The sequence below is a fragment of the Vombatus ursinus genome, unplaced genomic scaffold (genome assembly GCF_900497805.2).
Source record: "Vombatus ursinus unplaced genomic scaffold, bare-nosed wombat genome assembly UNPS02004533.1, whole genome shotgun sequence".
NCBI classification, from domain to species: Eukaryota; Metazoa; Chordata; class Mammalia; order Diprotodontia; family Vombatidae; genus Vombatus; species Vombatus ursinus.
In genome coordinates this window covers 1,036,294-1,061,295 of record NW_020944311.1, presented here as the reverse complement: position 1 = coordinate 1,061,295, position 25,002 = coordinate 1,036,294, and the positions used below count along the sequence as shown (strand labels likewise).

The following is a 25,002-nucleotide window of genomic DNA, read 5'->3' as shown; positions in this document are numbered from 1 at the left end:
CAATGAAATCAACGGCCTCCAAGTTCCCTTCTGGCTTAAAATTTATGATCCTCCATTTTGTGCTTGCTCAGTTTAAGATTTTACATTTAACTATTAAATCCCATGGTGCCCTTCCAAGTCTTCTCTCCTCCAAGCTAAACACACTCAGTTCTCTCAGCTCTAAACCCAGACTTTTACATCTTGTTTAACAGTAAACAAGACCCAGCTGGAGAGCTCAGGAAGGCACTGAGTGGAAAAAGGTTCAAAACAAATCACCAGCTCTCAAAACAGTCATAATGGCACAGACGCCTTGGAGCTGAAACCCCCTTGCAGTAATTAAACACTTAGGTATCTAATCCTAGAACTCTTGGGAAAAACAAAACAGCTACACCTGTGTAGGAAATCAAGGAACTTTCTGAAGTGTTTCAAAAAAGCAATGGAAACCTCAGAAACTCATGATCTGACAGGAAAGAGCACCGGGCTCAGAACACGTGACCCTGAGTAACGCCTTTACCCTCAGAGAGCCAGTCACATGTCATTTGCCAAACACAAGTTCCACCTCTCAGAATTCTGATGAGGAAAGAGCTTTGCACCTGCAAAGGGCTCTTAGTATAGCTGAACAGTAGGAAGAGGCTGGGAAAGTACCTTCATCTGATTTCTTCAGACCTCTGCACTCAAATGCACGACTCCTCCCTAGGTATGGGACATCCTTCCTCCCCCTTCCCCCAGGGCTATGGCTCAGCCCTCACGTGGCCAGCTGAACTGAGTCTGGGGAAGGCTCACTGGGAAAGCATTGGGATGCTGTACCATAGCCCACTTCACAGGAGGGTTATGCTTGGGAAAGACTGATCTAGATGCCTTGGGTCTACAGAGCCACCAGACCCTGGCCTTTAAAGCAAAACCAAGAAGGGGAACTTCTTCAGAGCCATTAGAAGAGGGCCTCACCGCCCACAAGCTTGCATCTAGAACTCCCCCAAGGAGGCATTTCCCTACCCCTGCAACAACTGAGAAGAACAGCAACTTTTCAAAGATGTGGGGAAGACAGGCATCTTATTCTTAGGATGGCCTGGGGTATGTGTTAAATACCAATTTCACAGAACATCAACTCAATGCTAAAATTATATATAAGGCATTTGCAGTTGTGGTCAGTCACTACATCTGATTTTCAGTGGCATTTAAATTCAAAGTACGGTCAAGAGGAGAGAAAAAATGCTTGATATGGTTCTTGAGTCAGCTCTTGGTAGAGCTAGGGGCTTGACTCTGGCCCATCTGATTCACTGCTGCCTCTGCTAAGGTCAGGAATGAATATGTGTTTAGAGTTCTGCCAAGTAAAACTCAAAGCTACCTTATTTCTACACTCATCACTTGGTAGGGAGAGGATTTCCCAGAAGAACATTTAAAAAATGTTAGTAGCCAATTAATTCTGACAAGACTACTAACCCAGAGGGGTTCCCAATGCTAACTATCTTTTCTTTCAAATTAACCACAAACGCTTTCAGGAAATATTTATACCGGAAACCCTTAAGCTCCCAGGCAACTCTAGAGCAACAGCCCCGAAGTCACAAGCCGAAGGCCCAGAAGGCCAAGCTGCCCTCCAAGTCAAAGACATGAAGTCAGAAAAAGAAACTGGCTGTGAGAGGATTGCCAGCCAGATGAACCCCGGACAGAGGGGTACACCAGCTTAGCTGGTCAGCAGACTCACCGCACAGTTACAAAACCTGAGCCTAGAGGGCCCAAGCCCAGGACAATGAACACGTCACAGTTAACAGGAAAAACTAGTGATAGGGGCCAAGCTCTGTGTGAAACATCCAAGGGCCAGACTAAGCCTTGGCTTCCTGGCAAACCCAGCCATCCACAACTCTCCACCGTATAGGCATACTTTGTTAACTGACGTGTTTGTCACCTGTTGCTCCTGAGGCCTCTCTGACTTTACAGACTGAAGATGACTATGGTAAGTACTGTAAGAAGGTCTTGTATCCAAGTAGTCATTTTGCAACTCATTTTCAACTATGTACCCTTCATATACAATAATGCCCCCAGAGTCCAATTCTGAGCATTCTGGTCCTCAGTTAATAAACTCTACTTACCACAACAAATTCAACTAAACTGATTAACACAGTAGTTAGAGAACCGTAGAGAGAGAAAAGGGGCCTTCAAGATAACCCAGTCCAATCCCCTCATTTTCAGATGAGGAAACAGGCTCTGAGTGGGCAAAGGGCCTTGCCTACGGGTCACCGAGCTAGTTTAGGAACAAGGCTGGCACCAGAAGCCAGGTGTTGCAGGCCTGCTACGAGAAACCTGAGTCATCTAAAAACAAAATGACATTTACCAAACATTGGGGACCAACTTTTAATTATACATTTTTACTTTCTGAGACACAGGCTAACCGTCAACACCACACTTGGGGTTCATTGGTACAGTACAATATTTACAAAGTCTTTCAAATTCAGCAACTCAAACCAAAACAGCTTAATTTTGGAAAACTCCAATGCCTTAAAAAAATGTAAACAGTTCATTTTTACATTGTTGTAGAAAAGAATTTCTAACGAGTTCATCTTCATTTCTTTTTAAGTGAGCTCTCACAGAGCCTAGTGCCCACAAATAAGGAATGAAGTGTTCTTTACATAGAAACATTGTGCTCCAGTGTGCAAAAAAGAAGAAATGCTATTTCTATATACACATACAAAGAAAACCCTAAAATCCACAACAAGTTGGGCCACAAAAACAATTTGTCCTCAAATTGAGAAATTTATGAAAACATTTACACATAGTTGTTGACCTACTGGAAACCTGTATCACCTTCTCCAAGTCACTCAAAGAGTTCAAAGGTACCACCTTCAAAAAAAAAAAAAAAACCAAAAAACGGAATTCTGTGCAAAAGAAAAGATTTTTTTTTTTTTTAACTCTAAACCAAAACCATTTTCCTGTCATTGAATGGCCAAAAGAGCCTCTGAAGAACTGAGCTGTTAAATTCAGGGCATGTAACCAAAAAAAGGCACACACAGGAGATTCATAGATGAATATATTTCATGCAGAAACCTTTGCATGTTGACAACTATATAGCAAAACCACAACCATTTTTAAAATGTCAGGCCAACCACTGGGCAATTCTCTTCTTGCACGTACGTGCCCTTTCTAGTCTACCTGGCCCAGTTACTAGCTCCTTGACACTGCCTCCCAAAACATATTAGATCTGAACAGCTTAAAAACAATGTTAGCCTGCAACACTACTCCAATGTTTTTTCACTCAGGATGCCTACAGAAATGTACTCATCTCTGTTTATTTTGAATTGCTTTCACACAAGTCAAGCTACAAATTTCTTTTTGTTGATAAACACTTTGATTGCTCCAGTGAAATCAGCAGACAGAAGAACTTCCGTATGGTCTGTCTTCAGGGCACCTGAAAAGCATTAAAGAAAAAGTGTTACTGAATTCTAAAGAAACGGAAAACCCAAAGCCTGAACGGCCCGTCATTCATAGCCTTCTTCCCTTTCCCTCATGGCCTGGCATACAACACAACTCATTCTACCTCTTGGGGGAGAGGCCACCAGATTCTTTTCTCTGGAAGCCCTTCACTTTACCACAAGCCTTTCTTTACCTTTTTTGGTGTCCTGACCCCTGTTCCATGGTCTAGGGAAGTCTATGGCCCCCTCCCCTTTCTCAGAATGTCTTTAAAATACAAAAGGTCTACAAAGGAAACCAAAGGTCAATGAAGGCCCAAGGTCACAGATCCTCTGAAATCTATCCATGACCCCCCCCCCCTTAAGGTGCCCACGGACTCCAAGCTAAGACTCCCCTAGTTTGCTCATCATCAGGGGTTTACCTTTACTGGGCTTTATCTTAGTCAGTTTTCAAAGACCTGCTGAGACAAGCGGCATCTTGCTACAGTAACCATAGTTTCTAAACCAAAATTTGGAACACAGAGTCCGACAAAAGTCATTCCTCTTTTGCAGAGTCTTGTTTAAAAAGCCACTAGCTTTCCCTGAAATTGGGACCGCCCCCAGAAAATGGAGGCTATTCATACACGCAAAGGTACATAATCCAGAGCCCTCTCTCTTCACCCCACCCACCCCCACTGCCCCCGCAGAGTCGGGACTGACGCTAGGGTTTGCTACAGCTAACCACAGTTTTGGGTTTCACAAGATGGCAGGAAGCTGGAGGGTTTCTCAGTCCTAAGAGTGGGGGGGGGGGGCGCGCCGTGGTCCAGTTGGGTCTCATGACCAAACTGAGCTCTAGCTTCTGGGTTCTACTTGTCCGTACTGAAACTGGAAGGAAGATTCAATGCAGCCACTGTGAGGGACAGTGGCTCTGCACCTGCTCACAAGTCAGTCTGCTCAGTCTAATCATGTTGGATCACAGACTCGAGAATGCTTGCAATCCACAGGGGAAAATCAGTGCTTCATGAAGAAGCTGAATGGGACACAAGGGAGCCAGTTCCAGTTAGCCCTATCACACACATGTCCTAAGGATCTGAAAATACTCTTTCCCTTTCTTTCAGCCTTGAATCTCTGGAATGAAGGGCAAAGGTCTTTGGGATATGTGAAAGGGGAAGAGGGAAAAGGGAAGCACAGGGATCAGATGAACTGGAGCCACACTTAAGTTTCACTTTTCCTCCCAAAACGTGGGCTGCCAGGAGGAGAAAAGAAAGAAGAAAATCAGATATAACTTTTTGCGCCATACCCTGGGATCAGTCAATCGCCCCTAGTCAGTTGCCAAGAAACAAAAAGAAATCCCAGCAATCTATGAAAAGTTCTGCCTCTTAAAGAGACCAGAAGATCCCTGATATCCTGGGAAGTACTGAATGTGGAATCGGGTCTCAGTCTGAATCCTGCCTTTGCCACTTACTACTTTCTCTGGGCCTCAGTTTCCTCTTTTGGCAAATGAGGGGATTAGACTTGATCAGAGGCTCATAGCCTGGGGTCCAAGGAAAGAATTCAGGGCGTTCCATGAATGTGGATGGGAAAAGCAATTATATCTTCATTTTCACTAACCTCTAACTCAAATGTAGCATTTCTTTCAATTAAGAATGTAGGAAACAAGCAGAATTCCAATCAGGAGTGAGTGCAGAGGCTGCTTCACTAGCCTGACGGAGCTAGAAAGGTGAAGGACCCCTCCAAGCTCCCTTCAGTCTCTCCAGTGAATGATCTGGTGAAAATGGCGCGTCAAGAAAAGTCGGCCAGCTTAGATGGTGGGCATTGGGGCTTTTCTCATTCTCTTTTAAGATATAGAAAGACTCCTTCCTGATTCATGCCAAAGAAAACCACGGCTCATAAACATGTGGAAGGGATGAAAAGTAAAAACAATGACAAGAGATGCAAACATTCTCGATCAGCTGAGATGGAATCAGGGAAGAAACTAAGTTGAGAGTGTTTATCTAGACATGAATCAAGTAGAACCTCATGAACTAATTCTATGAATTTGAAGTGAATGATCATGCTGACAGAGGCTAATCCGATGGTGACTTCTGCTGGAGAGCAATTATTGATAATGGAGATAATATTGCAAAGGAAATGTTTGAAATTCTTAGAAAAACAAAAAGTCTCTAAGTGACAAAATCAGGATAGAGTTCAACAGGTATTAAGCACCTATGTGTAAACCACTGTGCTAAGAATATAATTTTTTCTTTTTTAAGGCAATTGGGGTTAAGTGACTTGCCCAGGGTCACAAAGCTGTCCAGTGTTTAGTGTCAAGTGTTTAGTCTGAGGCTGGATTTGAACCCAGGTCCTCCTGACTTCAGGGCCGGTGCTCTATCCACTGCGCCACCTAGCTGCCCCTAAGAATATAAATATTTAAAAAATGAAATGGTCCCTGCCCTCAAGAAGTTCAGATTCTATTAGGGAGAGGGAGAGATACACAGTAAGCAAATAAATATCAGGCTACTTGAGGGAGAGAACACTATCAACTAGGTGCGGGCAGCTGAACTGAGCCTTGAAGGAAGTGAGGAATTCTGAGAGTCAGAGATAAGGAGGGAGTACATTCCAGGCATGGGGCATAGCTTGTGTAAAGCCATGGAGGTGGGAGATAGAATGCTGATTAGTACAGCCAGCTTGACTTGGGCCTTGGTGGGTAAGGAGTCTGGAGGGCTGGGCTGGGGTCAGACAGTGGCGTGATCTACATGCCAGGTGGAGGAATTTGTATTTAATTCTAGAGCCACGTGGGAAAGCTTCCTCTAGGAAGCTTTGGGCAGCTGTGGGGCAGGTGGCTTGGGAGAATGAATAGATGGAAGGAGGGAAATGATTACAATAAGCAAACCTATCAATTTGTTTTGCTCAATTACACTGCTTTGTTAACAAAGGAGAGCTGGGCTTCTGCTGGGGAAGAGGGACAACTGGTGGGTAGTGATGGTGACAGAAAAGGAAAAGAATGTCAACAAAACATTAAAAAACACACAAAACAGAGCAGAAGAAAGAGAGTAGCACTGAAAGTTTTGTTACTATCATTTACATCCAATATGCACCTAAGAAAAACACCCTCCAACTGTTTTGTTCCCCATACAATCCTCTTTTTGCGCCCTCTTCGAATCTTGAAATGTTCCTGTTTGATGATGTCTGTCAAGGTCACAGTAAAAGGTCCAACTCCCAAATGGTCCAGTTGAGAAGGGCTTGATGGGCCTAACCTAGGGAGAGGCGGTGGGGATGGAATGAGCAAAGAGCAAGTTGGGAGAAGGGGCTCATTTGTTCTGTTCCGTTTTGTTTTAGGGGGAGAAGATGAGGTGGTTTGGGATATACTAATGGAAAGGCCTGACTATGCTATCCAGCAGCTGGCTGGCAACGTGAGGCAGGAGTTCAGAAGAGAGATTTTTTTTTCCACAGACCTATGATTTCCCTGGTATTGGGAACTCCTGATGAGGAAATTCCCATTGCCAATGTAAATGAGCACTTCCCACGCAATTTCTTGGTTTAGAGTGCTCCCTGGGGGCACTGAGAGATTCAGGGACTTTTCCAGGGTCAAACAGCTAGTAGATGCCAGAGGCAGAATTTGAACACAGGTTTTCCTGACTCTATGGTGAGTCCTCTACCCACAAGGCCACACTGCCCCTCATGAGAGCTTAAAGATGGACATGTAGACTTGGGAATAATGAAATAGTGAAAACTGAGTTCATGTTAGTGGATGAGATCAAAGGAAAAGAGAAAGATGCAAGTGTAGAGAGAAGGGAAGAAAGCCCAGGACAAAGCTGTGCCCTTGGCGAGAGGAAATGGGTGATGATCCGCCAAAGGAAAAATACAGAGATGAGAGAGATTGAAGGGGAATAAAAAGTGAGGTTGGCCTTAGCAAGAAAGGCCACCTATTGCTCAGAGACTGGAGCCAAGGATGGTCTTCATTTCCCCTGTCAAGCAGGGAGTGAGACAGATACCAGAAGAGGCCTTGAAGAGACAGCTTTCACACAGTCATGGAGAATGATACTCAATTGAGGGAAAAATACAATGATTATGGTAGAGCACTGAGGTCTCAGTTGAGATTAGATAGCAGATTAGGAGTGGGGGGCCTAGTCAACAGTGGTGCAACTTCCTCCAGAAGCACCTAAGTAGGAAGAGATAAATGAGACGGTAGAGCCAGTTTAGGGCTGGGCTCTGGTTAAGGTGTGAGTGTGATACAAGATAGTCAAGATTAAAACTGCACCAAGACTTTGGGGACATCCTGCCTATAGATAAATTAGTAAACTACAGGCTCAAGTTTACGGAGGTGAGGCACTGAGGCCAGAGCAGGGCTAACGTGGCAGGATAGTGTTTATCGAAGGCCGTACGGTTTGCCAAGCGTTTTACGCACATTGTCTCGTTTGATGCTCACAACGATGAGCAGTAGGTGCAATTATTATCCCCATTTTACAGATGAGGAAACTGAGATTGAGAGGGGTTAAATGACTTGACTTGCTCAGAGTCACACATCTAGTAAGTGTCTGAGGCAGATCCCGAGTCTGGAGCTCTATCTACTTGTCAGCCTAGGGAAAACAGGAGAGGATGGATGGATCTGAGATTACAGTGATGGTAAAGAGTAGTTTTAGGAGGAGTGAGACGGGGGGTGGGGGAGGGGGAGGAGAGGGACAGAAGAACAAGAAGTCACAGGGAGGGACACTTCAAAGTAGGAGATTAGGAAGGCAGCAGAGTGATGGTCTACTCTAAGGCACAACCACCCTATGAGTGGCTGGGATGGTACCCTGAGAGTTAAGGGGGTTAATGAGCCAGGAAGAGATCAGGTTGTTGGAGGAGTCAACCAAATACATCCTGGGGCAGCTAGGTGGCGCAGTGGATAGAGCACCGGCCCTGAAGTCAGGAATACCTGAGTTCAAATCCGACCTCAAACCAAACACTTGACACTTACTAGCTGTATGACCCTAGGCAAGTCACTTAACCCTAACTGCCTAAAAATTAAAAAACAAACAAACAAAAAAAACCAAGTACATCCTTAAGTCCTCAAGCATAAGGGCAGGTGGAGATGACTAAAAGAGCCAGGCCTCAAAGGTGGGTGAGAGAGCAGCCAGCTCAACACCGAGCTGGTCTACACTTACCTAACTTAAGAAAATTGTACTTTACAAGCTTTTCTCTAATTCAAAAAGCTTATTCTTTCCAACGGCTTTGCTTCCAGTTAGGTGCCACTTGGGAGACTTTACTATATTTCTTTCTTCCAATTTCTACCGTCTTTTGCATCACTAACCCTGTCACACCCAGCACATTCAGGGGTAGATAGGAGGTGCCCAATAAATACTGCTGACTAATTCCTCTCGATTCCAAGGCAGAGTGTTTTCGCTCATCCCAAGGAGGCACAGCCTATGTAACAAGTAGCCCCTGATGTCACACTGCTAAGGAGCTGCTTCTGTTCTGTGACAGAAGGGCCGCTGGCAAGGAACGGGTCCAACCTCCTCCTACTTCTCCCTGTGGCTCACCCTTCCTAATCTATCTCCTTTTCCTCTGGCTCCTCCCCCGCTGCCTGCACACGTGCCCGTCTCTTCTCTCCTTCACTAGACGCTGCCATCCGCTTCAGAGGCCAACCAACAGCTTCTCCCTTCTGCAGCTCAACTCCTAGAAAAGGCCATGTGTACTCCCTGCCTCTACTCACTCACTCACTCACTCGCCTCTCAAGCCCTTGTAGTCTGGCTTCCAACTCTGCCCCTCAACTCAAGCAGCCATCCCCACGCGCCCCGGGATCTCCCAACCGCCAAATGGAGCAGTCGTTTTTGGTCCTTCCCCTTGACTTCTCTGTGGCCTCTGACACTGCTGACTCCTCCCAGACTTTGGCCTCTTTTTTTTTTTTGACACGGCTCTCTCCTGCTTCTCCTCTTAACCGCCTAAGTGCTCCTTCTCAGTCTCCTTTGCTGAGCCATCCTGTGTACTCCAAGCTCCACCCTCAATGTAGGGATGTACCGCAGGGCTCCTCTCTATGCCCTCTCCCACCAACAGCCTATGGCACAGACATCTCTAGATGGCCCATGGGCAATTCCACCTCAAAGTATCCAAATGAAAATTCTCTTCCCCCTCACACTCACCTCTCTTTCTAACTTGCTTATTTGTGTCAGGAGTACCGCAATCCCTTCCATCAGCCATGTTTGCTAATTCCAAGTCATCCATGACTCATCGCCCACATGCTGCCATCTATCCAATCAGCTGCCAAGTAACATCTCTCAGAAGTGTCTCTTTCTTTTCACTCAGTCCCCACTCTTGGACTCTCAACACCTCTAGCCTGGAATGAGCAGTGGCCTAAGTCGTGGTCTCCCTACCTCTAGTCTCATCCCCTTTCCAAGCCATCCAAGCTGCCAAATGGATCTTCCCAAAGTACAGGCTGAGCATAGCACTGCCCTGCTCAAGAGGCTGCAGTGGTTCCCTATGGCCTGCAGGATAAAACAGACTCCTCTGTTTGACTCTCAAAACCACCCCTAATCTAGCTATCATCCCAGACTGATTTCACATTCCTCTCCCTTACACATTCTAGGTTCTGGGTCTGAGCCAAACTGGCATCTCCAGCTTCCGGGCCTTTGCCAAGGTTAGCCCCCATTCCTCAGATGCTCCCTTCACAGCTCAGCTCAAGCATGGACCTCCCAACAAGAAGCCCTTCCTGATCCCCCAGCTTTTAGTGTTTTCCCCATTGCCTCTTAAGACTTCATAATCACTCTGTATTGTATTACTCTTGTGCTATCTGCATTATTGTTGTCTTTACTGATCTGTGTACCTGCTCTTTCCCCTAAGTAGAACGTAAGGTCCTTGAAAGTGGGGCCTGTTTTCTTTTTATCTTTGGACCTCCAGCACCTGGCACGGGGCCTGGCAACGAATGAGTGCTTAAATGCTTTCAGAACTGAATTAAAAGTGGATTTCTGAGAAATATAAACCTGAGAGGATGAAGACATGCTAGGAAAGTATTCAAGGCTTCGTAAATTCCCTGCATCCACCAAGCAGGGGACACAGTCTTCATAAACACCCAGGTCCTATCAGGTGTCCCCTTAGCTATGTGGGCCTGGGAAATACCAAAGGGACCAAACCGGTCAGGCCAAATTCAATGTAAGCACCTACCAGAAGGCATGGCATCTGATACTTGAGAATCATTATCTTGATCATTAGCTTCAGCCTTCTCAGATGGCATTTCCAACGATAACATCAAACTTGGGTTTGGAGCAAAGATTGCTGATGTGACAACTGCATTGTGTGCTAGAGGAAAGAAGACATTTCAGGAAGACTAGTACGTCATCAGAAAACAAAGCCAGATTTTGAAACAACAAATGTTAGGGTGTAAATTATACCACATTTTTGCTAAAACGTTCTTCAAAGTAAGCATCAGAACTAATTCTAAAAACTAGGCTATTAGAAATTCTTGAAATGAACTCCTGAAAAATTTTTGATATTCCAACACTGTCAAATTTTAATGAACTCAACTGAGTTAAGATTAAAGTCTTTCCACTTTAATATTTCTAATCGAAGCTGATGCAACAAAGTCTAAGTAAGTAGACTTACCAACTAAAATAACAGCTTAACTCAAAATTGAGAACTACTAGGAGCAGGCTTACAGTTCTCTTAGAGACACAGAAGCAGGATTTTACCTTTAATTCCTTCCCAGAAGTCATTGCGATCTCTTCGGACTGATGTAAACTTGCTTAGGTCGTGGTAAGTACTCCAAATATAAACATATTTATCTTCTGAGCCACTAACAATGTACGTAAAATCATGGCTAAATTTAAAAAAAAAAAAAAAAAAGAACCCAATACAGTTAGTATCTAGCAACAGGACTTTTTTTTTTTTTAAAAGACAGCACTGTAAGAGGAAGTAATACAGGCTGTCCCCAAAGTCTTCCTTTTACCAAATCTGGCTTTGGGGACATCCAGTATGATTCTGAAGTTTTCCTTTGGCTGGCTATGAGGTAGTGCTTTTATCCTCAGAGAAACCACCTCTACTATGTAACCAGGCCCAGACCTATGATTCATCCAAGTAGAGAACTCCTGGTATAGAAGCTTCCTACACTGGCTGGGGATTGGTAACTTCTCACATTTACAGGCTTCATGAGTTATTGGGGATGCTAGGGGATTAAGTGACTTATCCACAGTCACTCAGCTAGTATGTGTACATAGTTATATAGTCACAGTTAGTATAGAGGCCCTGAACTCAAATCTTACTGACTCCAAGACTGGCCCTCCATCTACTACTTTGGTAATTTAGCTTTATACATTATGGTTTAATTTGAAGGTTACAGATTTAGAGCCAGAAGACAGCTTACAGGCCACTGAGTCCAACCCACTTCCCTCATTTTGCAGATGAGGAAACTGAGACATATAGAGGATAAGTGACTTGCCCAGGGTCACATAGCTAGTAAGTATCTAAGGCTGATTTGAACCCAGGTTCTCCTGACTGCAAGCCCAGGCTACGAGTCACTGCACCGCACTGCCCCTCACCTCACCTACCCTACCCTACCTTACCTGAAGAGGGAAGTCCAATGGACACAATGTACTTGGATTTATGTTGGTCACTTTCAGGCTTCGGTTTTTCAGATTAAGTGACATCATTTACATAGTGCTTCCAAGTTTGTAAAAGATTTAATAAACATTACCCTGTGAAGCAGGTGTTCTGGAGGTTTATATGATCTCCGTTTTATAGATGAGGAAACTGAGCCTTTGCCCATAGTAAGTCATCTAGCTGAAGTGTTTTAGGATGAAAAGCATTCAAGGCCTCCATTGAGAGGAAGTCCCCTCTGCAAAATCTCAGAATATCCGAGCTCATCCAATCCGTAGCAGAAGCAGGCGCCGGCTGGTGCCCACAGGTTCAGTTACTTGCCTGAGACTGCCCAGAGAAGTTGGGCAGAATTGAAAGGTGCATACCTGGGGGGTACCCACTTCCAAGGCTGGAGCTCATTTCTCACCAAGAGGCCTTGGGTCCACTCCTTGCGGACACAAGTGGAAAATGCAGGGCCAGAGCCTGCAGGAGCTAACTTGGATTGTATCCTCAATCCTGTCAGAACAATCAGTATAATCTGGGGCAAGGCCAGCCTTCTCTGGACCTCAGTTTGCTCTCTCTACAAAATGGGGATAGTTCATTGCCTACCCACCACTGGATTTGGGGAGGATAAAAAGAGATCAATGATGTGAAAGTGTTTGGAAACATCAAAAATACCTGATTTCTAAGAGAGGGGGGAATGCTCTGACCCCTTCTGGGCATTGGCCATCACCAGTTTACCTGAAACTTGCTTTGATCTGGCTGCTGCTGTTGACATAACCTTTGTATTTCATAGACAATGACAAATCTCTAAGGTCATACAGTCTAATTCGGGAGTCGTTGGAGGTCACCAGGATCTAAAAGCACATCAAAGAAAAAGTTAGATTGAAGGATTAACTTTTTTGGGGGGACTTAACTCTGGGATTTGCTCCCATGGAGTAAATCCAGGAGAATGTAAGCTTGTGGAGGACAAGGATAGAGGGCTATTTCCAGTGTCTTCATAGATGTTTCTTGGAAAGACAAGTAAGGCAATTGGTGGCATTGAATTTACATGGCAAGGATAAGGGATGACAAGTGAATAGTGCAAGTTACCACTTTTATTCTTGGGATAGGCAAAGAATAGATGCCCCATTGAACACATGCATCCCATTCTTCAACAGAAGAAAGGGAAGAGACTCTCCCATAAAGCCCTGAACTTTCTAGTGGATGGCCCCGACTGTGGGCACACATTTGGGATACAAGTATACAGTACCTTATTTTCTCCAGGCAACGGTTCAATGCCAGTAATTTTTCTTCCAACCCTGTTGCGTCCTCTGGTAGATCGTACATGTATTTGCGTATGATATTTCAAATGCTAAAAGGAGATTTTGAGTGTCCCTGTTAATTGTGATAACCTTTTAAAGTAAAAGCCAACATTTTCTAACTTCCCACAATGAAACGGTCACCTCTTGATGCCACCATACCAGCAAAGCACTGACCTCAGTGTCATAGAAAATACATCGTCCATCATAGGTGCCAATGACGGCATATTTGCCATTCTGACAGAAATTGGCGGCCGTGATCAGCTTGGTTTGGCCATCCACCTCATTCCACAACGCCACTTTTTTGTCAGGAATGTTCCAGAGTCGGAGTTTTCCATCCAAGGACCCACTCAGAAAATACCGGTCGTCCTAAAAAAGAAGAGAGCTGACCTCTTACTTCAACAAGTGCCCAACTCACACAAATATTCTAATTGGGTGTGAAGCAGTGCAAGGCAATGGAAAGAGTTAAGGAAAGCACATCTGAGTTTGAATCCTGCTTTCTGATACTTCAACTATCTGGCTATGGATAAGTCATCTAGCTTCTCTGTGCCTCAGTTTACCCCAGAGGACTCATTATGAAATAGAGAAAATAGATTATAGTTGATAAAAAAAATAATAATAATAAAATGAGGAAAGTTGGATTTAATGACCTTTTAGATCCTTCTAGCTCTGAATCTATGATAATCTTTGGGAGAAGAAAAAATAAAGCTTAAGAACGAGACTAACAAAATGGGAACCGGAGCTCTTGCTGTACATAAGCTTTGCTGAAGACTTACTCATTCATGGAACTAATTTCCAAGAGGGAAGCTCATTTTTATCAACTGTCAGATCATAGATTCAAAGCTGGAAGGGATATGATAGACCAAGCCTAACTCTGTCATTTACAGGGAAGGAAAGTGAGGCCCAGAGACTGGCGTGACGTCACCCAAGGAGGTCTTTGGATTTCAATCCCAATGTTCTATCCAGGGAAGAGTTCACAGTAAAGCTTGTCTGCATTGCTCTTGAAATTCTCCACCTTGAAAACCAGATTCTTGTGAATTCTCTTAGCTAGCTCCGACAACTCCCGGAGATACCTGGTTCACTTTAACTGACACTGTAATTTAAGAAAATGTCAACTAGAACCCAACCCAGCCCCACTGAACCCAAATTTTCAAAACAAAAACTGGTCTGAAGTTCTAAAAAATTAAATAAATACAAGTTTGTCAAAATAATGAGCTGTTTGTGATGAGCCCCATCAGCCAGCCGCTAGAAGGATCCACATTCTGCCTGCCCCTACTGATGGGCATCATTGGCCATCACATGACCCCCTTCCATCTGGGAACTTTTAAGGGCTCGACGGTCAATTCTAAACAAGTATGAATAAAAGTGATTTAATTTCTATAAGAATCATCTTCATAAACACAGTCCATTATTCAACAGCTCTTACCAAGCCTTCCAAAGTTCAGAGAACAGAACTAGAGCTGGAAGGAACCACTAATGTCGGCTAGTTGAACTCCTACAGATGAGGTAACTGAGGCCCAGAGAGGGGAAGGGATTTATCTGAGGTCACACAAGTGACCTCTGGCACAGCCAGAATTTGAACCCAAGTCTTCTGCCTACAAATCCAATTTTTTTTGTTTTGTTTCATTTTTTCTCACTTAACCACTCTATTGTCCTTTGAAACAACTGATGCCTGTGCAGCCTTGCCAGAGAGGAAATTTAAGACGGAAAACAAAACAAAACAAAAAACCAAACCCCAAATCTTATTTCCCTCTCAAAAATGAGATGGACAGAAAGACAGAAGAGATGGAAACAAAAGTACATCTAAACTACATAGAAGTTCAAGGCTGCATCAAAATTACAATAAAGTTGAAGAACAGAGTTCTCAGATCATTAAGCTTTGGGTGGGGAGGGGCAGTGCAGGCCTGAGAACCAGTTCCACTTGTTGGCTTTCTTTCAACTGTATCATGGGGCGAGTATGAAGAGGCAAAGCTTGGGAAACCTCAGGACAGCTCTAAGCAGCTCACAGCTCCATCTTAAAAGGCCCCAAGAGAGTGCTACAATGCCATGAAAATATATCTTTTTTCCTTTGAGAAATGGGTTTCAATTCTCCCCACTTTCCCACAGATAGTTTGGGGTTTCTATCGTTGAAATGAAAAAGGCAAAGGATTTTAACACTAAAAAGACCTGCATTTCTAAACTTTCAAGTAGGAATGAATATACGTTCAAGAAATCCTGGTCTCAGCTTCTCTTCCTCTTCCTCACTTGCTTCTGTCTCCATCTGTCTGCCCCAAGTCTGCCTTCCTTAGCTCTCTACTCTCATTTTCTTTTAGCTTCCTTGTGGCCCTGCCCCCTCCAAATATTTTTATTTTATTTTGTTAAATATTTCCCAATTACATGTAAATTTTTTCTAACATTCTTTTTTAAAAATTGAGTTCTAAATTCTCTCCCTCCTGCTCGCCTTTCCCTCACCCATTGAGAAGGCAAGAAATATGATGTCAATTATACAGATGAAGTCACGCAAAACTTTTTTCCATATTACTATGTTGCAAAAGAAAACACACACAAACAATAAAGTTAAAAAAAAGTATGCTTCAGTCTACACTCAGAGTTCATCAGTTCTCTCTCTCTCTGGAGGGTGACAGCATTTTTTCAACATGGTTCTTGGAATCATCTTGGATCACTGTCTTCATCAGATGATGTCTTTCTGGTATCAAGTCTTTCACAGATGATCATCCTTACAATATTGCTATTACTGTACACAATGTTCTCCTAGTTCCACTCACTTCACTCTGCATCAGTTCATATAAGTCTTCCCAAGTTCTTCTGAAACCAATCTGCTCACCATTTCTTATAGCACAATAGTATTCCATCACAATCACATACCACAACTTGTTCAGCCATTCCCTAATTGATGTGCATCCCTTCAATTTCTAATTCTTTGCCACCACAAAAAGAGCTGCTCTAAATATTTTTGTACAAATAGGTCCTTTTCCCTTTTCTTTGACCTCTTTGGGATACAGACCTAGTAGTGGTATTGCTGGGTCAAAGGGTATGTAGACTTTTATAGCCCTTTGGGCATAGTTCCAAACAGTTCTCCAGAATGATTGGATCAGTTCACAACTCCATCAACAGTACATTAGTGTCCGAATTTTTCCACATCCCCTCCAACATTTATCATTTTCCTTTTTGTCATGTTAGCCCATTTGATAGGTGTGAGGTGGTACCTCAGAGTGGTTTCAATTTGCATTTCTCTAATCGGTAGTGATTTAGAGCATTTTTTTCATGTGACTATTGATAGCTTTGATTTCTTCTTCTGAAAACTTCTTGTTCATGTCTTTTGACCATTTATCAATTGGGGAATGGCTCATTTTTTTTTATAAATTTGGCTCAATTCCCTATGTATTTGAGAAATAAGGCCTTTATCAGAGAAACTTGTTATAAAAATTTTTATCCAGTTTCTTGTTTTTCTTCTAATTTTGGCTACATTAGTTTTATTTGTGCAAAACCTTTTTATTTCATGTAATCAAAATTGTTTTACTTCCTGTGATCCTCTTATCTCGTTTGGTCATAAATTCTTCCCTCATCCATAGATGTGACAGGTACATTTTTCCATGCTCTCCTAATTTGCTTATGATATCACCCTTTATGTCTAAATCATTTATCCATTTTTGACCTTATCTTAGTATATGGTGTGAGATATTGGTCTAAGCTTCATTTCTTCTAAACTACTTTCCAGTTTTCCCAGCAATTTTTATCAAATGGTGAGCTCTTACCCCAAAAGCTTGTATCTTTGGATTTATTAAACACTAAATTACTATGGTCATTTATTACTGTGTATTGTGTGAACCTAATCTATTTCACTGATCCACCACTCTATTTCTTAGCCAGTACCGGATTATTTTCATGATTACTGCTTTGTAATATAATTTGAAGATCTGGTACTGCTAAGCTACCTTCCTTTTTTTCTCATATATATTTTTTTATCATATTTGCTCAGCCTACCCATGATCAATTAATATTTCTCTAATTGTTCAGATCTGTCTTTATTTGTGTGGAGAGTGTTTTGTAATTGTGTTCATACAGTACCTGGGTTTGCCTTGGCAGGTAGACTCCCAAGTATTTTATATTGTTTATAGTTATTTTAAATGGAGTTTCTCTTTCTAGATCTTCCTTCTGGGTTTTGGTTGATAATATCTAGAAATGCTGATGTTTTCTGTGGGGCAGCCCTGCCTTTCTCTCTCCCCTTCCTCCTCCTCCACGCCATCCTACTCTGTCCCACCTTTCTCCTGTAACTTTGACATAATAGACAGATAAAGTATTTTGTTGTGTTATATTTACTGACTACTTTTAGGTTAGCTGTGCTCAAAAATCAGATAAAGCAGAAAAGGTTTTATACGTCCATCCTAAGAGCAAGAAAGTACTCGCCTATACCTGCCCCGTGCAGAGCAAAGCTGCTTTTCACTTAAGAAGTCCTCAGTTTTTTTCCCATGTGCCAGTGAGTTCAACAATCCTGGCCCTCGATTCCCAGAGGAGAGAATAACGTCAACCCACACTTACTCTTGGATGGAACGCGATAGCGGTGACAAAGTCTATATGTTGAAAACAGCAGAGGCATTCTCTTCTGGAAATGTGCCATAACCTGACGGTTTTATCCATGGAAGAAGAAAGCAAGAAGTAGTTCTAGGAGAGAAGCCAGTAAACGTTTCAGTGCTCTGATGAGAAACTATGCGCATAACACAAGGTATCTGCATATTTGCACACATGCTTCTTTCTAAGGTACTATCAGCAAAAGGATTATGGACATAACCAGAAAGGGAGATGAGTACAGGGTTCTTCTGTTGCATATTCCAGGGGTTACTAGGACAGAGCATGTGAGTGCCCGCCCAAGCACAGAAGTAACTTTTCTAGTTCCCTCACACCTATTTTCTTAGACCAAATAGTGACTTTAAAAGAAAAAAAAACCAGATTATGAACTTTTCCTCTAATTTGGCCCATCAACTGAGTGGTCACTAAAAGACTCTCTGGGGGCAGCTAGGTGGTGCAACGGACAGAGCTTCAGTCTTGGAATCAGGAGGACCTGAGCTCAAATCTGGCCTCAGACACTTACTAGCTTTGTGACCCTGGGCAAGTCACTTAACCTTGACTGCCTCACCAAAAAAGAAAAAAAAAGAAAAAGAAAAAAAAAAAGACTCTCTGTCTCCTGGAGCAACCATCACGATGCAGAAAAATGCCAGTGAGAGAACTTGCACCACCAATGCGGGGAAGACCTCCTCAGCAGCTGCTTGCCTTACTGAGTTGCCAGGGGCACTAGCGACAGGTTGGTTAAGTGACTTGCCCAGGGTCACACAGCCAGGAAGATACGGAAGTTGGACTGGAGGCCAGGTCTTCTGACTCCAGGACCAGCCACCATCCAATATACCATGTTGCCATTCCAAAGTAATGAATATGGATCATTATAAAAATGATGACTGCTTTCTGATGAGGAGAAACAAAAATCATCTTAGAATCTTGCTTGAATCTATTATCAAATTCCAAACCGAATTTTTCTACTTTAGCAAACATTTTCAGAGCATAATGTTGACACGCTGGCTGATGGATAGAGAAGAGACATTTAAAATGCATGTGGAATAAGCAACCTGAAAAATCATATACCCTAAGTAATATCATTGCTGGGTTTTCAACCCTTTCCATTTGGTGACACTCTTGGATATTTCCTGACAAAAACCCATGGTGAGAGTGAAAGGCAGCACGTGAGTGAGTCCACTCACGTTTCAGTCCGACGTGAGTTCCAAAATCGTCTATGATTCTGGAAGCTGGAGAGGGAGTTGTTACTGACGGGAGAGTGAGGGAAAATGGATGGGGTAGAAGCAGAAACAAGCCCAGGAGTTACGGTAGAGATTAACTGGGGCCACGATGTCCCGCTTGCCACAAGAACCACCAGCATGAGGTCTTAGTCACAAACTAGTACACGTGGACACTGAGCTAGAAAAAAGCCAGGCACTTTCACCATCCGTGACAGGATTTGCTAACTCAGCTGAAACTTCTCAATTAAAAGCTTGTCTGTTTTTACTCTTTAATTTCTTAACAGACCTTGCAACTTGAAGGAAAGCAAAGGCAAGACAGGTGATAAGAAACATGAACAAATGCCAAAACCACATAATTTCAGTGGTCAAAATGACCCTGGAAATTCTGAAATCATAGGAACAGCTCTCATTTCACCCACTAATTTGTGCACTGGGATGTGAGCTTCTGAGAACCAGGGCAACCCCGAGGTGGCTGCAGGGCCCTTGCTGCCTTCCTTCCCAAGTCCAACCTGGATCTGTACCTGAATAGGAATCATCTTGACTACCGCCAAGCCAGTAGCAGCGAAGGCCCCGCCAGACTTTGCTTGAAGACCTCCAGTGACGGGGAACCCTCTCCCTGTGTCCTGTTAGCAGGCCTGTGGACAGGCCTCGTGGTAATCTCCAGCTGCTACTCTATGGTCTGTGCTCGGGTACCAAGCACAGTGAGCCAGGTTACCTTTCACAGGACAGCCCTTCAAACACTGGGAGACAGCTCAGATGGTCCTCCACACCCGCTCTTAAGAAACTTCAACCAGTCTTCCCATGGTATCATGTCATCCAGCTATTCCCTTGGCCATCTTGCCATCATCTTGCCATCTGCTCTGCTAGCACCTGGACCAGGAGATTCTAGACTCCAGAAACCATGCCTCCAGTCCTTAGGGGAATGAATCCAAGAATTCATGGAGCAACTGCTCTGGGACCGAGCTTCCCCGATTGGTGAGTGAACCAGACCAGCCTGTATATGTCATCAGTGCTCTGCCGCTAGACCGTCTTGTCACCTCTCCTCTCCACTTGCTTTCCACCCTTTGCTCTGGGCACAGTAACCACATGAACAGTACCACTGCTTCTGGAAAGAGTATGTGGCTCAACAGGCCTTAGGACCGACGCACCACCCCCGCGCCTCCCCAGACTGAAACTCCCCTCCTTGGCCAGCAGTCTCCTCCTCTTCATCATCTAGCACGTCTGAAGTGGTAGAAGGGCAGGGATTGCCTCACTCTGGCATTTGTATCTCCTGTGCTAAGCACAATGCCATGGCACACAGTAAGAGCTTAATAAATGCTTTTTCATTTATTCATTCTCATTCATCCATCTCAAGGCTCTTCACTATTGTGTTTGCCCTCCCCTGGACGGTGTCTGGAGCTTGTTCATGTCGTTCCTAAAATGTGGAATCTAAAACCGAGCACAACGCTCCGTGTTTGACTAGCAGCTCTGCATACCAGCCCTGCCCCCTCACCCACCACCCTATGTGCTTTTCTTAATGTAGCCTAAGATCATAGCCAGTGCTTGAAATGAGTTACCAAGGCCAAGAAAACCACCCAAGACTTTTTCAGATGAACCACAGCATTTAGCCATGGCCCCCTAGCTTGCACCTGTAAATCCAATTTTTTGAATGCAAACTGAAATAGAATTTCATCTGATTAGATTCAGCCCAATGTTCACGCTTATATAAGATCTTTGGGGATACTGGCATCCAGTCCGCTTGCTATGCTGTCTAGCTTTGTGCCATCTACGCCGCTGATAGGGAAGCATGCCGACAACGTCTTTACCCAAGTCAGTGAAAAAATGTCAATTAGTGCAGGGCCATTCACCAAGTCACGAACATCTAGTCCATTTTTCACCGGCGTGTTCACATGAACAACTTGAGAAACATTATCAAATGCTCTGCCACAATCTAGAGCCCTGATAACCCAGGCTAGTGAGCCCATTGGAAAAGGAAACAAGGCAAGGCTGGCATTGCCTGTTTGGTTGGTGAGAAGGCCATGGGGGTGGCTCCCTGTGGGGTCACCGCTCCATTTTCTAGATGTTCACTAACCACTCCTTTCATAATTCTACATTTCTGTTACAGAGTTCTGCTAGGAATCTAAGTCAAGCTCACTGGCCTAAAGTTCACAGAGTTGACACTCTTCTGTTTTTTTGGAAAATCAGGTTATTCGCCCTTCTCCAGTTTGCCACAACCTTTCCAATATCACTGATGGTGTTTTGGCAATCACATCTGCTATTTCTTTCAGGACCCAAGTATACTGCTCTTCTGGCCTTGGGGCTTCAAACCTCTTTGCCAGCTAAGCATTTCCTTCCTACTGTCCTGCCTTCTTGGGTGCATCGACTCTCTAATTAGCTCTTTTGTTCTAACTTTTCCAGTATAAAGATCATTCTCCTTGGGAGAGACAACAGAAACAAAATTGGAGCTGAGCAGCCCTGCTTCCTTTTCCCACACTAAGGCCTTTTTTCTTGTCCTTAGCTTGCCTTACCAGCCTCAGTTTGTCCTGAGCTTTAGTACTTGTGGCACCCCTCTTACAGGACTGGGCCAACTTTCTGTATTCATCCTCTACTCTCACAGTTTAAGTAGGTCAATGAGTACCCAGGACATTTGTATTCATCTCCTTAGACTCCATCTCTTGCTTCCCCGCACCACTTCTTACTCAATGGAATTGTTTCTCTTCATGTTTTCATAATTTCATTCTTGACGGTTCCCCATCCTTCCCAGGCTAACTTCCCACGTAAGGATCATTTTAGGCCATGAGATCCTATCTATCCTCTCCCTAAATCCGCTAAAAACTTCTCCCCCCAGATCGAGAGGGCACAGCAGGCTCTCCTCTCTGCTCTTTCTCCTCTCCAAATCCTCTTCCTCACCTTCCACCATTTCCACCTCAGCAACTAGCTGCTCCTTTGGGATAAGAATCAGCTTCCACCAACTTTTGAAGCATGGAATTAGCTTCGAGCCTGGCCAGACACTTTGCACATCAGCCCCAAGAGGAGCTGCGATTTGCTGTTTATCTTGGACTTTGCATGGTGGAATCCAGATCCATTTTGATGAAGACTACAGTCATTTTTTAAAATTAAAACAGGCAAAAGGGATAGGAATATTTAGGCAGAACTAAAAGCCAATTTGTGAGACAAAAGTAACTTAAGAGTCTTAAGCTTTTGACTGTATTTTCTTTGTAGCATAACCACAAGCAATAAACACATAAACATCCACAAACCAATAAGCACATGAACATAGATTTCATCTTTTTAAATAATCACAGTAATGAAGAACATTTGTTTAGTTGTCTTAAAATCCAAATGACAGGAGCAAGGCTGTGGAGTTGAAATAAGCTTTTCTTACTTTAGACCAGGAAAGATCAAGAAGATCTGCCGTGTGTCCTTTGTATTTGCAAAAGGGCCTCTGCCGAAACGGTGCATTCTTATCATCCGGGTCCTCATCAGCACCGCTGTACACCTATTTAGGCACACAAGCACATAAACCAAGAGGCAAAATTTTACAACTTCTTACATCAAATAGACAGATGGCAGGCCCTCACCCACATAACCCTAGCAGATGTCAGTCTCCTCCCCTGCTGCCCACTGCCTTCTCCTACCTCCTTTTGTTGGGACACTGGGGATAAGCTCACCTCCTTCCTGGTTACTTCCTTCTATTCTGTGGCCCTAACTGCCAGCTGGCTCATTCTCCTAGAGACCACATTCCCCCTCTGCCCCATATTCTGCCCTACCCCAAAGTCTTGCCAAGGCCCTTGGTTGGCTTTCAGTTATGTAATCTGAATTCCCTAAATTAAAAGCAACATCTCACCCATGCTGGTTAAGCCCATCAAACAGAGATTCACGCAAGAAAAGTATTTAATTGTTCATGTAAACTGCAAATATGCTCTAAATACATACCACGTTGGTGTGTACAGGCATGTATATGTATGTATATATATGCATATACACACACACACACGTACTAACATATACTAATCTGAATGTCAAGGATCATGAAGATACTTTCAAATTTCAAAAATATGCATAGTACATTTATGGCAGGTATATGAAGCTTTACATAGTCTTAGAAACATTCTACCATTTATAATATTCCATAGCAACAGAGTTCTTAACCTTTTCTGGAGCCATGGATCACACCCCTCCTCACTTTGGCAGTCTAGTGAAACCTATGGACCCCTTCCTGCTCAGAATCATGTTGTTAAATGCAAAAAATAAAATACAGAGGAATACAAAGGAAACCAATTATGCTGAAATACAGTTACCAAAATATTAGAAAGAGACAAGTTCACGGACCCCATGTTAAGAACTCCTATTCTATACCATAACAACATTCTCCATATAAATTTTTTTTTCAGAAACAGAAAAAATTGCCTTTTAACTTTAGCTCAAGGATCCAACTATTATCAGCATGTCTCTCTCCTAAATGCCCACAGGAGAGCACTTTACCGGAAGGTTCTGCTGGCACCTAATGTCACCTATCCAAATGCCAGTTCCCTATCCTATTCCCTTAAATGGGCAATGCCTTTTGACTGCTGACTGCCGAGGGTACCACTCCTCACTCCTGCTTCCTTGTTAGAAACCTATGAGTTAGGCCGGCCTCTTGCCTCCCATCACTGGTTATCAAAGACTGTCAATTTCACCTCATCTGTCAGATCCAGTCCCTGCTCTCTGCTCCTGTTGGTCCAAGCCTCATTCAGACTCTCCACCCGCCCCCTCAACCTGGTGGTCTAGACGAGCCCCGGAAGGAGGATCTTCCCAATGCCACTCTCTCCTCCTTCCAATCCAGCTGTCAAAATTCTACCAGAATGACTGACTTCATGTATGGAGGTTTAGCTGTGCCACACCTCCGCTCAAAAATGTTCACTGGCTTCCTATTGCCCAGCATGCCAGGCCCTCCATAAAGTGGCCTCACTCTGGCCAAACTGGCCTGCATGCCTCAGTTCCCCCTGCTCCCTGTGCTTGCAATGGCCTCCCTGCCTCCTCTCTGCAGCCTTTGGGTAGCACTGTATTTTGTACCACTTCTCGTGGAACGTCCTAGCCCACTCCCTGTCAATAAGTTCCATAAATGAAGACTAGGGCTTATGTAAACTTTTGTTTTGCTCAGTGCCCAGCACATAGTAAGAACTTGATAAATGTTAGCTGAAATGAACTGAAATCCTTTCTGCAGTTTATAGCAGGAGACAGCATGGTTTAGTGGAGGAATGGGCTGAGAAAAATAAGGACACCTAAATTCTAGGTGTAACCAGATGAGTGGACTTGGGAAAGTCACATGACTTAAGCCCAAGTTTTCCCACCTCTGCTATGGGGAGTAACAACCTGTTCTACTTTACTGGGATTTTAAAGGGTTATATCAGATGGACAGCGGTCCTTTAAAAGCACTGAAGAAAACATGAAGTATTACTATCATGGCCAGAAAACATCATCGGAAGAATTGTTACATGCCATCGCTACATGACAGTAGCCACATGGCAATATCCAACCAGCCTGTGGACCCCAAACATTTACAGTCATCATCTTTGCTCTCACGGGGCTCATGGTCCAGATAAGGAGAAAAGATGAGTACTCAGGAAATGAGCAGAGGACATGAGCTATCACAGCAAGTTACTGTTTTTTGTGGCCAGGTTCTTGGAGTCTATACCATAAAGCAGACTGACACTTTTGGGTTAATATACACTTAAAGTGACCCATTATCATCACCAGAAATGGCAGAGTACATAAGTTAGTTGTGTGAAAAAATGTCATCACTCTGTTAACCAATGAAAGAACAGACAAAGGTAGCTTAAAAAAAAAGGGACAGCTGGGCAGTGATTAGACAGCATCAGATGCAGAGATCAGTCAAACCCCAGAACTGACTACACATGATTAAAGCCTAGAGCAGTGGGAGGCTTCCACAACATGAAGGGGCTGGAGCCAGGACCTCACAAATGGACATGACTCAGGTCAGTGACGAAAAAGCAACGTAACCAAGGCATGCCGGCAGGGATCACCAGCACCAAGAGAAGGCCCCAGTAC

The 25,002-nt window shown here is 43.8% G+C and overlaps 1 protein-coding gene across 3 annotated transcripts in view; it reads right to left on the bottom strand.

Moving 5' to 3' along the window:
- Positions 1-2,314: 2,314 nt before the first annotated feature.
- Positions 2,315-25,002, bottom strand: part of WDR44 (WD repeat domain 44) — an 83,666-nt gene continuing 60,978 nt past the window's right edge. For all 3 annotated transcript variants that reach the window (XM_027837317.1, XM_027837328.1, XM_027837337.1), the window contains 8 exons: positions 22,337-22,450; positions 17,726-17,848; positions 13,364-13,555; positions 13,138-13,239; positions 12,627-12,742; positions 11,003-11,130; positions 10,479-10,613; positions 2,315-3,379 (listed from right to left, as the gene is read on the bottom strand). In XM_027837317.1, the coding sequence (XP_027693118.1) occupies positions 3,285-3,379; positions 10,479-10,613; positions 11,003-11,130; positions 12,627-12,742; positions 13,138-13,239; positions 13,364-13,555; positions 17,726-17,848; positions 22,337-22,450 (1,005 nt within the window). In that variant the 3' untranslated portion in view covers positions 2,315-3,284. The remainder of the gene's footprint in view (positions 3,380-10,478; positions 10,614-11,002; positions 11,131-12,626; positions 12,743-13,137; positions 13,240-13,363; positions 13,556-17,725; positions 17,849-22,336; positions 22,451-25,002) is intronic.